This window comes from Castanea sativa, chromosome 5 (assembly GCF_040712315.1).
Source record: "Castanea sativa cultivar Marrone di Chiusa Pesio chromosome 5, ASM4071231v1".
NCBI lineage: Eukaryota > Viridiplantae > Streptophyta > Magnoliopsida > Fagales > Fagaceae > Castanea > Castanea sativa.
Genome location: NC_134017.1, coordinates 63,421,682 through 63,437,664, shown reverse-complemented (window position 1 = coordinate 63,437,664; position 15,983 = coordinate 63,421,682). Strand labels below are relative to the sequence as shown.

The following is a 15,983-nucleotide window of genomic DNA, read 5'->3' as shown; positions in this document are numbered from 1 at the left end:
TGCCAGATAAGCGAACAAGACCTCGTCCGCCTCGGGGCGAGATAAAATGGGTGGCCGAGAAATATATTGCTTAAGCTGTTGGAAAGCTAACACGCAGTCCTCGGTCCACTGAAACCCTTTCCACTTATTCAACAATTGGAAGAAAGGACGGCATCGGTCAGCTGACCGAGAGATAAACCTATTCAATGCAGCGATCATTCCGGTCAATTTCTGGATCTCTTTTGGGTTCCGAGGCGGCTGCAAATCCTGAATAGCCTTGACCTGCGCTGGGTTCACCTCTATGCCTCTGTGAGTAATCATGTATCCCAAGAACTTTCCGGACCCCACGCCAAAAGAGCACTTTGAGGCGTTAAGGCGCAGCTTGTACTTTCTTAGCACCTGAAAGGTGTCGGCCAGATCTTTCACATGTGAAGGTATTATTTTACTCTTCACCACCATGTCATCCACATATACCTCAATGGTCTTCCCTAGTTGCTGTTCAAACATTCTGGTCATCATTCTTTGGTAGGTAGCCCCAGCATTCTTCAACCCAAATGGCATGACCTTATAGTGGTAGTTCCCTGTTGAAGTAATAAAAGCAGTCTTCTCTTGATCCTCCAATGCTAATGGAATCTGATGGTAACCCTAGAAGGCATCCAAAAAACTCATTCGAGGATGTCCGACAGTGGCATCCACCAGTTGATCAATACGCGGCATTGGGAACGAATCCTTGGGGCAGGCCTTGTTCAAATTTGTGAAGTCCACACATACTCTCCACGTTCCATTCTTCTTTTTAACCACAACCGTATGCGCCAACCATTCGGGGTAGAAAACTTCTTTAATAGCCCCAGCCCTTTTGAGTTTGAGCACCTCTTCCTTTACAGCCTCGGCATGCTCTTTGGAAGAGCGTCGAGGTGGCTGCCTTCTCGGCATAATGGCAGGGTTGACGTTTAAACGATGACAAATGAAGCTCGGATCAACGCCTGGGGCCTCATAAGGGTCCCACACAAAAACATCAATATTGTCCTTTAGAAATTCCAACAACTCCATCTTCTCTTGGTGTGGCAAACGTATGCCAACTTGGAAGAACCTCTCCGGGTCATCTGCTATTAAAAACTTCTCTAACTCCTCACAAACAGCCTCATCTCCTGTCACCGCCCCAGGTACATCCGGAGCTGTTAATTGCTATGACTCTTGGATGGGCAAAGCTGATGACTCGGCTTCTGACTGATGAAGCACTGCGGCCGATATGCATTGCCTGGCCACTGATTGGCTGCCGAGGATTTCCTCAACATACTCCCCTGAGGGAAACTTAACCTTAACATGCAAGGTAGAAGAGATAGCTCCCAGAGCGTGCAACCATGGCCTGACGAGGATGGCTGTATATGGGGAGTACGCGTCGATCACAATGAAATCCACCTCAACCGTTTCTGAGCCAGATTGGACGGGCAAACGAATCTGTCCCTTCGGCACAACGGCCCTTCCTTCGAAGCTTATAAGTGGCGAGTCATAAGAAGTAAGATCTTCCAACTTCAGCCTTAACCCCTTAAATAAATCAGGGTACATGATATCTGCACCGCTGCCCTGATCAATCATAACTCTCTTGACATCATAACTCCCTATCCTGAGAGTGACCACAAGAGCATCGTCATGGGGTTGAATGGTACCAACCTTATCTTCCTCCGAAAATCCCAAGACGGGTAAGGTCACCTTCAACCTCTTCGGCTTGCAGCCTGGTTCCTCGGCCTGAGAATGGGAAACCGCCATCACCCTAGTGGGACCTGAGCCAGTCCTGCCAGGTGCAGCGAAGATAACATTAATCGTTCCCAATGCGGGCCGAGATGGATTATTCTTCTGATTGTTCGAGCCAGATTGACTGCCCTGTCCACCAGGTTGACACAAGTGCTGCTTTAGTTTCCCTTTACTAACCAGCTGCTCCAAGTGGTTCCAAAGGGTCCGATAGTTATCGGTAGTGTGGCCCACATCCTGGTGGTACTGATAAAAGAGGTTCTGATTCCTCTTCGCAGGATCTCCTGCCATCTTACCAGGCCATCTGAAGAAGGGCTCCTTACGAACTTTCTCCAGCAACTGATGTACTGGTTCTCGGAACATAATGTTCACGACCTGAGGTGCTGCCGAGCCGGACTGCCCAGCATAATCTCTCCTCGGCTTGTTGTTATGGTACCTGTCCGACCTGAAATCCCTTCTCTCCTGCGGGATAACCTTCTCCTTACCTTTTCCTTGCTGCTGGTCTTCCTCCACTCTCTTGTACTCGTCAATATGGTCCATGAGGCGACGTACGCTGCGGACGGGTTTTTTGGTCAAAGACTTTCTCAAGTCGTGATCAGTAGGAAGACCTACTTTAAAAGTATTGAGCGCCACCTCATCAAAGTCTCCATCTATTTCATTAAACATTTCCCAGTACCGGTCAGAATATGCTTTCAACGTCTCCCCTTCCCTCGTGGTCATGGATAGCAGCGAGTCCAATGGCCGAGGTACTCTGCTACACGTAATGAACCGCGAAGCGAATGCTCTAGTGAGCTCCCCAAACGAACCTATAGACCCCGATTTAAGGCCGTTGAACCACCTCATAGCAATAGGTCCCAAGCTAGAGGGGAAAACTTTACACATCAGGGTCTCGTTGTGAGAGTGCACCGCCATCCTTTGGTTAAAGTGACTCACGTACTCCACCGGATCAGTCCGGCCATTGTAGATGGTAAAGGTGGGCTAAGTAAACCTCCTGGGAAGCCTTCCCTTCTCAATCCTCCGTGAAAACGGAGATTTGGAGAGTTGGTGCAACGCCCGACTCATAGCATCGTTCCCCAAGCCCCTTGAAGGAAGCTTCTTGCGTCTGCGAGTTGGCTGGTCATCCTCCTCACCAGAGGACATTGCACTGGGGGGTGAGCATGACCTTGAGCTGTAGCTACCTCCCCGTACCTCCTCTGAGGAAGGACTAGATGAGGACGGTGAAGACTTGCGTCTGGCACGGCGTAACTTCCTCTTCAAATGATTAATCTCCTTCTGCATGGCTTTAGCACCATCCTCATGGGTGGTACTACCCCCACCATGAGTATGGCTAGCCCCGGGGTATTCTGTATGGACACTTCCCTCACGATCCCTTCGACGCTCAAGACGCTCGAAAAGATCCTCCGGTTGTGATCCCTGTGACTCTGCATGGTGAGAACCCAGGCCTGCCATAGTATCCCAACTCCTTCTAGACTAGACTTCCCACAGACGGTGCCAATTGTAAGCACACAATTGCACCTGGACCCAAAGACAACTACGGGCTCAGGCCCAATGAGCCTTAAATAATAAAATTTGTAGAGTGTGGGCTTGGAACCTAGGTTTGAAGTACTGAGAACTTGATAACAGGCTAAGAGTTACAAACACATGTAAATAACAAAAGATAATTGTAAATAGGCCTCCTCGGACGTAAGCCGAGGACCACTTCTGTGTTATTTCTATTTCTTACTTAAAAGTTACAATTCTTAGTTTCTTTCTTTGTTGCAGATCCCTTTTCTCTTTGGCCTTCACCCCCCTTAAATACTTCCTTCCCTGATATTTTTTGGACAGTGACTAGAAGTTTCAGCCTTACTGTTCAGGGGTCACTTCCCCATTAATGCGGCCAGGAAGGTAGGTGCAGAGCCTTTAATGCGGAGGTGGCAGCCTTTGCTCTTGATATTTTCTCTAACACTGGTGCATCTAGAAGGTTCAGGGTGTCCCCCTTTAACCATTAGTCTTTCCAGAGTTGTGCCTTGACTTTCATAATGAAGTTTTGAGTTCTCTTGGATTTGTCCGAGAAGAAGCTCGCCCTCGGCTGTATCCTCGGAACCTCGGCGTATGGGCCAATTCGTAGAGTTTAATTCTAGAGTAGGTCGGCCCTCCATGCTACAGTCCAAAGGCCCATATGCCCATTTGGGTCCTTTTACCCCCCACAGTTACATTTCTAGGCATCCAAATTATAAGGAATCACATTCCTAGAAATTTGGATGCCAGGAGTAATGTGGATTCTCTCGTACCAAATGTCATATTAAGGGTTACATTTTTATTATATAAGAGTAGGGACGGACCTAAGCTTGGGGCCAAGGGAGCCCGGACCCTTGAGTCCAAATTTTTCTTTTTAAAATTTATTATTATTATTATTATTATTATATATATATATATATTTCATTTTTATTGTTGGGCCCCTTTGCCTCCAAAATCTTAGGCTCCTTCTCCTCAATAAATTTAGCTAGCCTCACTCAAATAGCAACTATTCAACTCAAAAGCTTAACAAAAATAATAAAAATATTTACAATGGTGGTTGTAATTTAGCACAAAAAAAAAAAAAAAACTATCTTACCACCAAATAACCAAAAAATTATGTATATTGGAGAAACTAAAGCTAAATTTTTTGCACTACAATAAACTAGTAAGTTGATTGTAGCAAGTTGTTAAAAATAAAATGCAATATTTTATTAAGATTATATCTCTTTCTTCAATTCAAAACTCAGATTCTCTCTCTTCTTTTACTATTTTAAAGAGTTTTTTTATATTATTTTAAATTAAGTAATAAAAAAATACAATATTAGATATTGGTTGTATTATAAAGTGAGGTGGTAAAATAGATAAAGTAGTTTTTTGTGGTGTTAAAAGCTAAAATTTTTAGCATCATCACTGTAAATGTTCTAACTTCAAAAAAAAAAAAAAATCCTAGCCAACCTTAGTATTTAAAAAAAAACATTATTTTGTTTTTGTTTTTGTCTTTGTTGGTAAATGAGTGCATCTTAATATATTTAGAAATATCGATTTTGTGTATTTATAAACTTTTAATACTATATGGATGCCCATTTGAAGTTTAAAAAAAAAAAAAATTTATTCTCTAGCCCCCGCTAGCTTAAAATCTTGAGTCCGTCCTTATATAAGAGTGTAGTACAAAACTTGTGTTATAATGAACCATAACATAGCTATATATAGTAAATTAAACCCTAAACTAATAGAATTTTAGTACAAGTAGGAGACTTGGCTTGCACACAAAGTAGAATTAGATTTGGGTCTATGCTAATTGGCTAATATCAAAAATAAAAAAATTCATAAAAAATGTTCAAGGCATCCGCTCTAAGATGATTGTTCTTTGTTATTAAGCCAAAACATCAATCACTTATTAGTATAAGAGCTCAAATCTTTTATTCGACAACAAAAAACTTTACTACTTGAGCTAATTGAAACTTGTTGATTCTATATTTTGTGTTTTTTGTTTTTTTGAAGGTTGAAGAAGAAGAAAAAAAGAAAAAGAAAAAGGAAAAAAGAGCTGAGTTAAAAATTAGATGAAATTAGGCTCTTTTAAGGCATTATGATTGAATATATTGTTTATCTAATAAGTTATATTACAAACGAATTAAAGATCATATGGATATGGACTTCTCAAATGAGTTCAATAATTTATACACGTTCATATCACAAAATAATGGGCATCTTTTACTTTTAGAAAGGAGGGGTTGCATTAGGAGTGGCATTGATAGTGTGAGGATGTGTGAGAGGATAATCAAATTAAAAATAAAACAAATAGAAGGAGTTTCTAAATGTGTTTGAGATGGAAGAAAAAGGTTACAAATCATTATCCAAAAACAAAATAGAAGATAAGAGTGAGGCCAAGCCCTCTAGAGAACTCTATATGTCTAAATCTGGGTAGGGTCTCTTTTGAGTTGGGACCCCGACAACCCAATTACTCCTTTGAAGTCTGAATACCTTTGATTCATCATTTGTCCTAGATAGGGGGTAGTCTTGGAAAGGCATTGTCTAACCTTATGCAATAATAATTAATTCCATTTTCACAGTAAATGAGATCTTCCTTTTACAATTTTCAAATGGAATATGCAATAGCATCTTTTTGCAGGAGAAGAAATGGTTCTTGGGCTTGGAAATTGGAGCTTCCTTATGGGCCAATAAAATTGGGCTGGAACATTAGGGCTCATTCATTCTAGCCCATGTCCACTGTTGCAATATGCTATGGATCTAGGAAGTTAGGTTTACCACCACTATGGGATGTTTGGTAGAGTAGTTTGAGATAAAAATTTTGTAATTTTTTGAAATACGTGTGGATGAAAAAGTGTATGAAATATTGTTTAAAATGTGAAAATGTGAGTTTGTGATTACTCACAAAACAGACCCATATCATTTATATTTTGATTGCTCTTTCAAACTATCTCATTTTGAAATTCAATTATTTAAATTGTTTTTCTACATCCATCTAACATCCGAAAAAAAATCTTCTTTTTCAACCTCAATGTTCTACTTTATGCTAGTGGTTGAGCCAAGAATTTATCTTTGGAAGAGTCATATATTTTGTTTGTATGAAATGTAAAATAGTAATGTGCAATTTTTTTTGGAGGCTTTTTCTTTTTGCTTGAAAGACCCTAATATATTTTTGAGTAGACTAAATTTATTGAGTATAAAAAAAAAAACTTAGGATGGTCACAAATCTTTTTTTAAGGATAGACAATGTTTATTATCAGGTATGAGGAGCAAAATGATAAGGTTATTTAAAATTTTTCAAATTATTCGAGATATTTTCAAAAAAAAATTTTTTTAAATTTTGGGAGTGCCCTAGCTCCCCTCGGGTCTTTAATAGCTACACCACTACCTTATTACTAATCACAACTTGTCATACATTTAGTTTTTGTCAAAAAAAAGTTTTTGTGAAACATAAACATAAACTTTAAAAAGAGAGAAGAGTTTTATTTTCATCCATGCGCTAGTACACAGTATACATAATACATCACTTATTACTCTTTACTCTTTACTAAAGCAATAAATAATTAAATATCCGGCCTTAGGCCATAGCAAACCTAGGCCAGGCCTATGATAGGATGTGTAGGTCATGTGTGCTGTGATTGCATCGCGCATGGACCTATAGGCTTTTACTCAATTGTATAATAAGTTCGGACTTTTGGGGAGCATAGACTCTCATTATGAAAAACATAAAAACTATTCCTGGCCCATGAAGAAATGCCTAAATCTATTGCCAAAAATGTTTAATAGCATAACAATCTTTCTTGAATTACATATACCAAAAAAACTAGAAAATTTCTAATTGAGATGTTTGAGTGTGTTGTGCAATAAATGTAAACCTGCTATTAAAAAAAAATTACATAAGATAGTCATGAAATTAGGGTGCAAATGATAATGGGGCAATGAGCAAGTCACCCAGGAATTGAACTTATAGAATATTGGTTTTTTTGGAGGGAAATATAATATTGGCATTGGTGTGTAATTCCTAGCAAGTGGAGCAGAGATTCATTTAAGAGCAATATTAGAGGAAGACTATAAAAGAGGAAATTATTCCCTGCACCCAACTCACTATACCTCCCTCTCACAAGGGACCATGCCATGACTCATGCGCAACTTGCAATAAAGATAAGGACTAGACTAGTAAACCTACTGGGGACAGTTTGAAGCTGTGAATTAAATTTGTTAAAAGGACGCAGTGATGGCAAACTACAGAAGATAATGAACCATGTTTGAGTGAGTTCTCATTCCAATTCATAGTAGTGTAATGTGACAATAATATTGACTCCTTAGTCCTTGAAATAAACAGCAACAGCTAGATCTATGTGCCCCTTCTGAGTTTTTTAAGGCTCATAAATGTTCCTTGTCAGCCTGTTGGATATTTTGTGAAGCTAATAAAGGCCCATAATTCCAAAAATGTGTCTTACTATTTTAATGCACTGTTTTCTGGCTGATGTGGAAGATTCCAATATGTTATTTTGCTCCCATGATCCTTCGAAACCAAGTCAAATTTCAAACTTTTGTCCCTTGGAACCAAAAATAGTAGCAGCCTGTGTTGCTTTCTTGAGAGCATTCATGTGTGAAGCAATAAATTTAGCAATTTCACATTATAAAAAGTTGATTTATCTATTTTATCATTTTATTTTATAAAATATCTAATATTAGTAATTTTATTTTAGCTTTCAACACAATAAAATAATATATTTATTACAATAGTTAACAAATATCACCACTAATATAATAAAATAATATTAATTTTAATAAAATATAATTATTTTTTATTTTTATCTTTAAGCTACAGTGGACAGCCAAAGTGCCATCTTTAGCCGTGCACAATAGCTCAAAAGCCAATTTTTTTGGCTTTTCCTCCACTATTGCAACATACTTTTTAATATTAGTGGTGTTAAAAATAGCAATATGACTAAATATTGCAATATTGTGTTGCTTTTTGCTAATGCTTAGCATTATTATGATTGCATTATTAGCATATTGTGGATGCTCAATAGCATTCAAATCCACTTTTTTTTTTTTTTTAATTGCATTTTGCTTCACCAAAACATCCTGTATTCCATTATTTATTTTACAATACATCACATCAAAATAATAAACTTCTTATAATCCATTATTTATTTTACAATCCATCACATCAAAAAAATCTTACATGAGGCAGAGACGAGAGAGAATCAAACATGGGAGGCAAGATAGAAAGAAAAAAAAAAAAAAAAGCAATAAAAAGCTTTTACACAATGCTACAGTGCCAATATTGTTATGTATACATATTTAAGATAACAAATTGTAAAAATTTAAGCAAAATGCCTCACCGGATTTGGGTGTTTTGTGCATATTTTTTTTTTGTGAACAGTAGTATTTTGCATTTTGATGCATTTTACATTATCAAATTAGAATGCTTTTCTTGTTAACATCTAATTATATATATAAAATGTATTCATTTTTTTTTTAAAACCAAGTGTATTCATTTTCAAAACATACTGTGGTGACATGTGGCAATTATTTACATTTAAGTGGCATTATATGGACAAACAAAGCTCCATGTCGAAAATTTATTTATTAAAGTCAATATGTTTGCTATAATGTTAGATACGTATGTATAATTTAAATTTTTGACTAAAGCAAATGCATTTCTTTAGTATGATATTTATGTTCATTTTTTTTACAATTAATTTTTAATTTGTCATTTGTTTATAAATTTTCCTAATCATTCCCCTTCCAACAATTCAAAATTTTTTTTTGAAATTGCATCTGTGGGTACATGAATTCCAATAAGGCAATTGCGACACATATCATACTCATAGCCGAGAAGGGATATTATCATGCTGAGGAGGTCACACTCTCAAACAGTAAGGTTACGACCAAAACACGTCACCAAAGGAGGTCGTACTATAGAGAAATAGTTTCGGGGAGGGGGTTAGCATTGACATGACTAAAGGAATGGTGGCTGTTACTACATTTAATACATCCCACCAAACTTCCTGGCTGCATTTATGTGGAGAAAATCCCTAAACAATGCTGTCTTGGCTGTCGCAACTCATGAGGGATTTGGGGAAGGTGTCTGATGGGACAGACACTCAAGTAGTGGCCTAGATAATCAATAAATGGAGCGCCAAGATCATTTAGAGGGAGCTATATAATGTAAGGGACCCTCTAGGGACAAGGCGGAGCAATCGGAGAAGAAAACACTATAGTAGCAAGGACTGTAATAATATCTGAGTTTACAAGAAATATGGGCTAGGATCATTCTCTTTGGATGTTGCCGAGGAGGATTTCTTTTGTTTAAAAACTTGTTCTCCTTACTCTCTTGCTATCTTTTATTCACTATGTATATTCTTGGATCCATTGAAGTTTAGCTTTTAAGCCCACTCTCTACAAATTTAGTGTATTGGGCTCTTTGAATCTTAATCCATTCATCTCTTAGGCTTGAGAACCAAAACCTGCCCTTACAGCATCAATTGACTAATAATTAGAAAAGAAAAGAAAAACTTTCCAAAAGAAGATTAAACTAATAATTAAAAAAACAACCAAAATATTTAGTGGTACCAAGATTAATTTCCTTCAATAATGTCACTTAGTAATTATCATTAAATGAATAATAACTAATAATTACAAAAATAAAACTACCAAACTAATATACTAGTGTATTAAAAGTTAGATACAACAAGAACATTTTTTTTAAAGCATACTATAATGACATATGGTAACTTCTTACATTTAGTTGGTATTCTATGGATAAACAACATCATATGTCAAAAATTTACTTGTACATGTTAATATGTTTGCCATAATATTAGATACGTTGTAATTTAAATTTTTGAACGAAGCAAATGCACTTCTTTAGTATGGTATTTATTCTCATTTTTTTAAGTCATTAATTTTTAATTTGTTAGGCCATTATATGTATATATATATATATATATATATATATATATATATATATATATAATTAGACACCTCATACGAGAGAGCATAATGTTCTGCCATGTGGCACACTCTTTGGAAATAGAATTGAAATGGTATTAAGCCACATCAGAGACAAGAATAAATTTAAAAATATTGACTATTTCTTTTCTTTAGTTCAATGTTTCAGGACTACTTTTTGTTTCCTTTGATTCAATGTATCAAGACTATTATTTGTTTCATTTGATTCAATGTTTTAAAACTTTTTCATTTCTCTCTCTTTTATATATACATGCCCACAGCCCTTCATGTCATATCATAAAATACATCCATACCAAAAATAACGTCATTTACCTTTAACCTTTTAATGACACTTAAATAACTCCAGTATTGTTGTACCATTTGATCCTAACTCGTACAAGTAGGATGTGATCAAGGAAGTTGGGCGTTGTGCATGAATTTTGTGAAGGTTGTGATTAGCTTTGAGTCTTTGGGTATTTGAGATTTTGGTGTGGTAAAGTCTTTTTTTCCCTTTAGAAAGAAAGAGAGAAAAATAAACCTTTTAATTGATTATTTATGAATTTAGCTATTTTAAAATTCTTTGTTTTAGGTATTTTACTACTACTTCGTGTAGTATGAGCTATAATGATAAAAATATAAATTGATAATGATTTCAAAGTATTTTCTACCTTTTTTTAAGGATATGAAACCGAATTAAAGAGAATTAAATTTTGATAATTGATGTGCTTTTAGCCAATTTCTCTTTGTTTAATCATATTATCTTTATGTTAATACTTACAGATGATTTCCTTAATTTTATTGAGATAATGAATTAGGCATTTTAGATTGGAGTCTTCATATTTGGTTATGAGAATGAAATAATTGAAGAAATGTTTGGAAAGTTGCTTAAATTTATGTAATTTTTTGATATAAAAGTATTTTATACTTTAAATTCTTATTTAAAGATTTCAAAATCATTTAATCAATTTAAAAAATAAAGTCTACTTTAAACGGTAAATTCTTATTTAAATATTTAAATTCTTATTTTTTTTTTAGAAGTGTAGGTAGTGAAGCATGGAGAAATCAGATACTAACGTGCTTCCTTTATCTTTTCAACACAACAATCTTGATCCAGCTGCCCATACTTCTGAAAGCTCTGGTAAACATTTTCCTTCTGAGTTTCTTTGTTTCATAAAAAGAATAATATGCGGGGAAAAAAAAGATAGTATCTATTATAGCTCAAAATTATCACATCTTTATGCACGTCTGTTATTTTTAATCAATATGAGCGGAATTACAATTGTGAGAATTTTAATGGACAAGATAGTTAAAAAGCTCAAGAAAAAATTATTTAGTACTCCAAGAACTAATATTATGCATCATTTGGGGTCGGGTCGAATTTATAGCCACCAGCAACTTGACCCAATAATGATCGGGTTTACTAGGCAGAAACCTGACCCAACTCAAATATTCGGGTCCATAATCAGGTTGATTCTTGGGTCTTGGGTTGGACTTGCCTTTTTTTTTTTTTTTTTTTTTCATGTTGTTTTGGGCCTCTTTGTTTTCCCAAGGTTTTTGGGGATTTTCTCTGACATAATTGCGAGGACCGTATTTTCTTAAAAAAATTTCAAGTCAAGCAAAACTTTATAAGCATCCAACACCAACCCGAAGCTAACAATAACCCGAACTTAAAACTTGAAACCTAACCCTAACAAATTCATACCTGCTAAAAACATGTCAAGTCGGGTCGGGCGGGTTGGGTCCCTGCTCATCCCGAGTTGACATGGTACTCAAACCAATTACTTCTAGAGTAATTAATTTTTTCATATGACCTTTTGAGGTTATGTCATATGTCATAATTATGTATTAGCTGACTTATTTTTATTAGTGAAGAATACCACTGTATTTTAGGAGTACCAAATGATTGAACAAAGTTTAGAAGATACTCTTCAATGGCAAGCTTTCTCAATCTTGAAAATATCCATTATCTTATTAATGATCCACGTTCGAGAAGTGGAGCATACATTTCAGAAATACTTGCCTGCAAGTTCTATTGAATATAGACAGAACAAAAGAAAGAAAATACAATTTTTTTTTTAAGCCAGAAAGAAAATAGTTCGACAATTGATGTTGAGCAAAATCATCTATAGTCCAAAAGTTAGTGTGAGTAGTTTAGACTTGACTTCATAGTAGATATATTTCAAATATGTTCAGAGTAAAAGATGTTTAGGATATTTATGTAACTAACTTATCCTATAATCTTTCCAAAGATGTTGTATCTATCTCTTTTGTTTTGGTGGTTTTGCAGAGGAAGTAAATGATTCTCCAATTGAACAAGTTCGACTCACAGTCCCAATTACCGATGATCCAACATTACCCTGCTTGACATTTCGAACATGGTTTTTAGGGATCACATCTTGTGCTATTCTGTCCTTCATTAATCAATTCTTTGGTTACCGCCAAAATGCATTACATATATCATCAACTATAGCCCAAATTGCAGTACTTCCAATAGGAAGGCTTATGGCAGCATATCTACCAAAAAAATTCATTCGCATTCCGGGAACAAAGAGGTTCTTTTCGTTGAATCCAGGTCCCTTCAACTTGAAGGAGCATGTCCTGATAACCATATTTGCCAATTCGGGTTCAAACTCAGTTTATGCAATTAATATTATCACCATTGTCAAGGTGTTCTATCATCGAGGAATTCATCCACTTGCAGCTATTTTGTTAAGTCATACTACCCAGGTGATTTGCGTTTATGCTTTACTGATTACACCTATTGGAATTGCTTCATTTTCTTCTTAAATGATTTAATTTTATGGATTATTCAGTTGCTAGGATATGGATGGGCCGGACTTTTTAGAAAGTATCTTATTGATTCATCATACATGTGGTGGCCTTCCAACTTGGTTCAAGTCTCCCTATTTAGGTGCCACTAGTCCCTCGCTTTGCTGCTTCTTCTCTCTCTCTCTCTCTCTCTCTCTCTCTCTCTCTCTCTCTCTCTATAATAAGTACATATATACACATATGCATAATGGATATATATTTATCATCTCTCTCAAGTCAAAGTTTTGAACTTGTAGGGCATTGCATGATGTTGAGACTAGGCCTAAGGGAGGCCTAACCAGGCTGCAGTTCTTCCTTATGGTCCTTGTGGCAAGCTTCGCATACTATATTGTTCCTAACTATCTGTTTCCATCCATAACTGCTCTGTCTTTTGTTTGTTGGATATGGAAGGACTCAGTCACAGCCCAACAAATTGGTTCTGGTCTTGGTGGACTTGGTATTGGCTCGTTTGCCCTTGATTGGTCCACTGTAGCTGGTTTCCTAGGATCACCCTTAGCCACCCCTGGATTTGCTATCATTAACATAATGGCTGGTTTTTTCGTTGTTCTCTACGTATTCATTCCTATTGGTTACTGGACAAACTCGTATGAAGCCAAGCGATTTCCTATTTTCTCATCAAGTGTGTTCAATGCTGATGGTGGAAAATACAATGTTTCAGAAGTTTTGAATGATACAACCTTCCAATTCGATCAACATGGATATGATGGGTATAGCAAAATTCATCTCAGCATCTTCTTTGTATATACTTATGGTCTAACCTTTGCAATATTGGCTGCAACAATCTCTCATGTTGCACTCTTCCATGGAAGGTATTTTTAAATTATCCATGAAAAGAACATTTGTGCATAATTATTTGCCTATTTTACTTACATTTTTCCAAGAACTTAATTATTCCTTATGTTACTTTGTGCTCTCAAAGGTTTTAATTCCTAGTATCTTTGCTTTTCTTTATGTAGACAAATCTGGCAACAAACAAAGGCAACATACAACAATAAGTTTGGGGATGTGCACACTAGACTTATGAAGAAAAACTATGACCCTGTCCCTCAATGGTGGTTTTACGTACTATTGATCGTTGTTGTCGGACTTGCCATTCTTACTTGTGAAGGCTTTGGCGGACAATTGCAACTCCCTTACTGGGGAGTTCTGCTAGCAATCGTCATGGCTCTACTCTTCACTCTCCCAATTGGTGTAATTACTGCTACCACAAACCAGGTATGGTATTCAGGATATAATTTTTTGTCCTCTTGATCTCTGTGTTTGATCATTATTGTAAAATCTATGTGCAGCAACCAGGACTTAATGTCATCGCTGAGTTGGTTATTGGTTTCATGTATCCCGGGAAACCTCTTGCAAATATGGCTTTCAAGACCTATGGCTACGTTAGCGTGACGCAAGCAATATTGTTTTTGTCAGACTTCAAGTTAGGCCATTACATGAAAATTCCTCCAAAATCCATGTTTATTGTTCAGGTGATTTCTTTCATTTACAAAATCTTGTTCTTAATTCACCACCCACTACTAACATATTGCTAGAACCACTGGATATTGAGCTAAAAAGTAAAAATACTGATATTTATCTATGTTTTCAAATGAAGTTGGTGGGAACTTTAATTGCATCCTCACTCTACTTCGGCACATCTTGGTGGCTTCTAACCTCAGTAGAGCATATATGTGAACCATCTAAACTTCCAGAAGGAAGCCCGTGGACTTGCCCTGGATATGATGTTTTCTATAGTGCTTCCATCATATGGGGTGTAGTCAGCCCAATTCGAATGTTTGGCCGTCTTGGACTGTACTCTAAGATGAACTATTTCTTTCTCATTGGCTTCCTAGCACCACTGCCTGTATGGGTACTCTCACGCCTGTTTCCTGAACAAAAGTGGATAAGCCTCATTAACATGCCAATCTTCATAGGAGGATCAGGAGGAATGCCACCAGCCAGGGCTGTGAACTACCTATGTTGGGGTTCTGTTGGCATTTTCTTCAACTTTTATGTGTATAGGAGATATAAAGGATGGTGGGCTAGACACAATTACATTCTATCAGCTGGGCTAGATGCTGGAGTTGCTTTCATGGCCATGCTTTGCTATTTCACATTACAAATTAGAGACATCAATGGAATGAGGTGGTGGGGATTGGAATTAGATGATCACTGCCCACTGGCAAGTTGCCCCACTGCCCCTGGAATAGAGGTTGAAGGGTGTCCTGTATTCCATTGACAGTATTATATTATGTAGATTTGTGTAGCTATATGCCTATATGCCCTGGGCTAGAAAGTTTATGTATATATATTTCAGCCTAGCTATATGTACCAAAGTTATATCTTTTTTTGTCATGTGATTATCTTTACACTTCATTCAGACCACAAATCTTTGTATAGGTTTGATAATGGAAGACTGTTAGCTTCAAGGTTAACTAGTTAAATCCGTAAAATCTATATATTACTAAAAGCAGCGTAGCATTCATTGCTGTTAAGCTCCTGTTGCATCACCTCATTGTCACATCATTTGCCACATAATTATTATTATTATTTTAATTTTTTTACAAAAAAAAAATATAAATAAATTATTAATTTTGCATATTCATCTTTGTTGGTTTTAAGTTTTTAACATATATATATATATTTGTTTTTTATTTCCAATTTTCCTATAATTGTTTTCGACATTCACTTTTTTTATATTTATAAATATTTACACTTTCTTCAATCTTTCTTCTTCCTTTACCTTTTCATCTTCCCACTACCCTCTACTTTAATATCATTATTTATCTTTCTCTTCATCTTCCTTTATTTGCCTCTTCTTATTCACTCTCTTTCACCATAAATTTGTCATTCTCTCTTCCATTCTTTGCATAGTTACCTCTCACAAAAAAAGTTATCTCTCTCTCTCTCTCTCTCTCAATGTTTTGGTGGATTTTTATTTTTATTGCATCTTCGCTTTAGGTTGATAAATTTTTGATTTTTTTAGAATTCTA

General features: G+C 36.2%; 1 protein-coding gene across 1 annotated transcript; it reads left to right on the top strand.

Moving 5' to 3' along the window:
- Window positions 1–11,232: 11,232 nt before the first annotated feature.
- On the top strand, window positions 11,233–15,229 carry LOC142633365 (oligopeptide transporter 5-like). The gene is made up of 7 exons (XM_075807589.1): window positions 11,233–11,317; window positions 12,467–12,906; window positions 12,993–13,090; window positions 13,245–13,817; window positions 13,965–14,223; window positions 14,298–14,480; window positions 14,606–15,229. Exons 1-7 carry the CDS (start codon window positions 11,233–11,235, stop codon window positions 15,227–15,229), a joined length of 2,262 nt encoding a protein of 753 aa, XP_075663704.1.
- The last annotated feature ends 754 nt before the right edge of the window (window positions 15,230–15,983 follow it).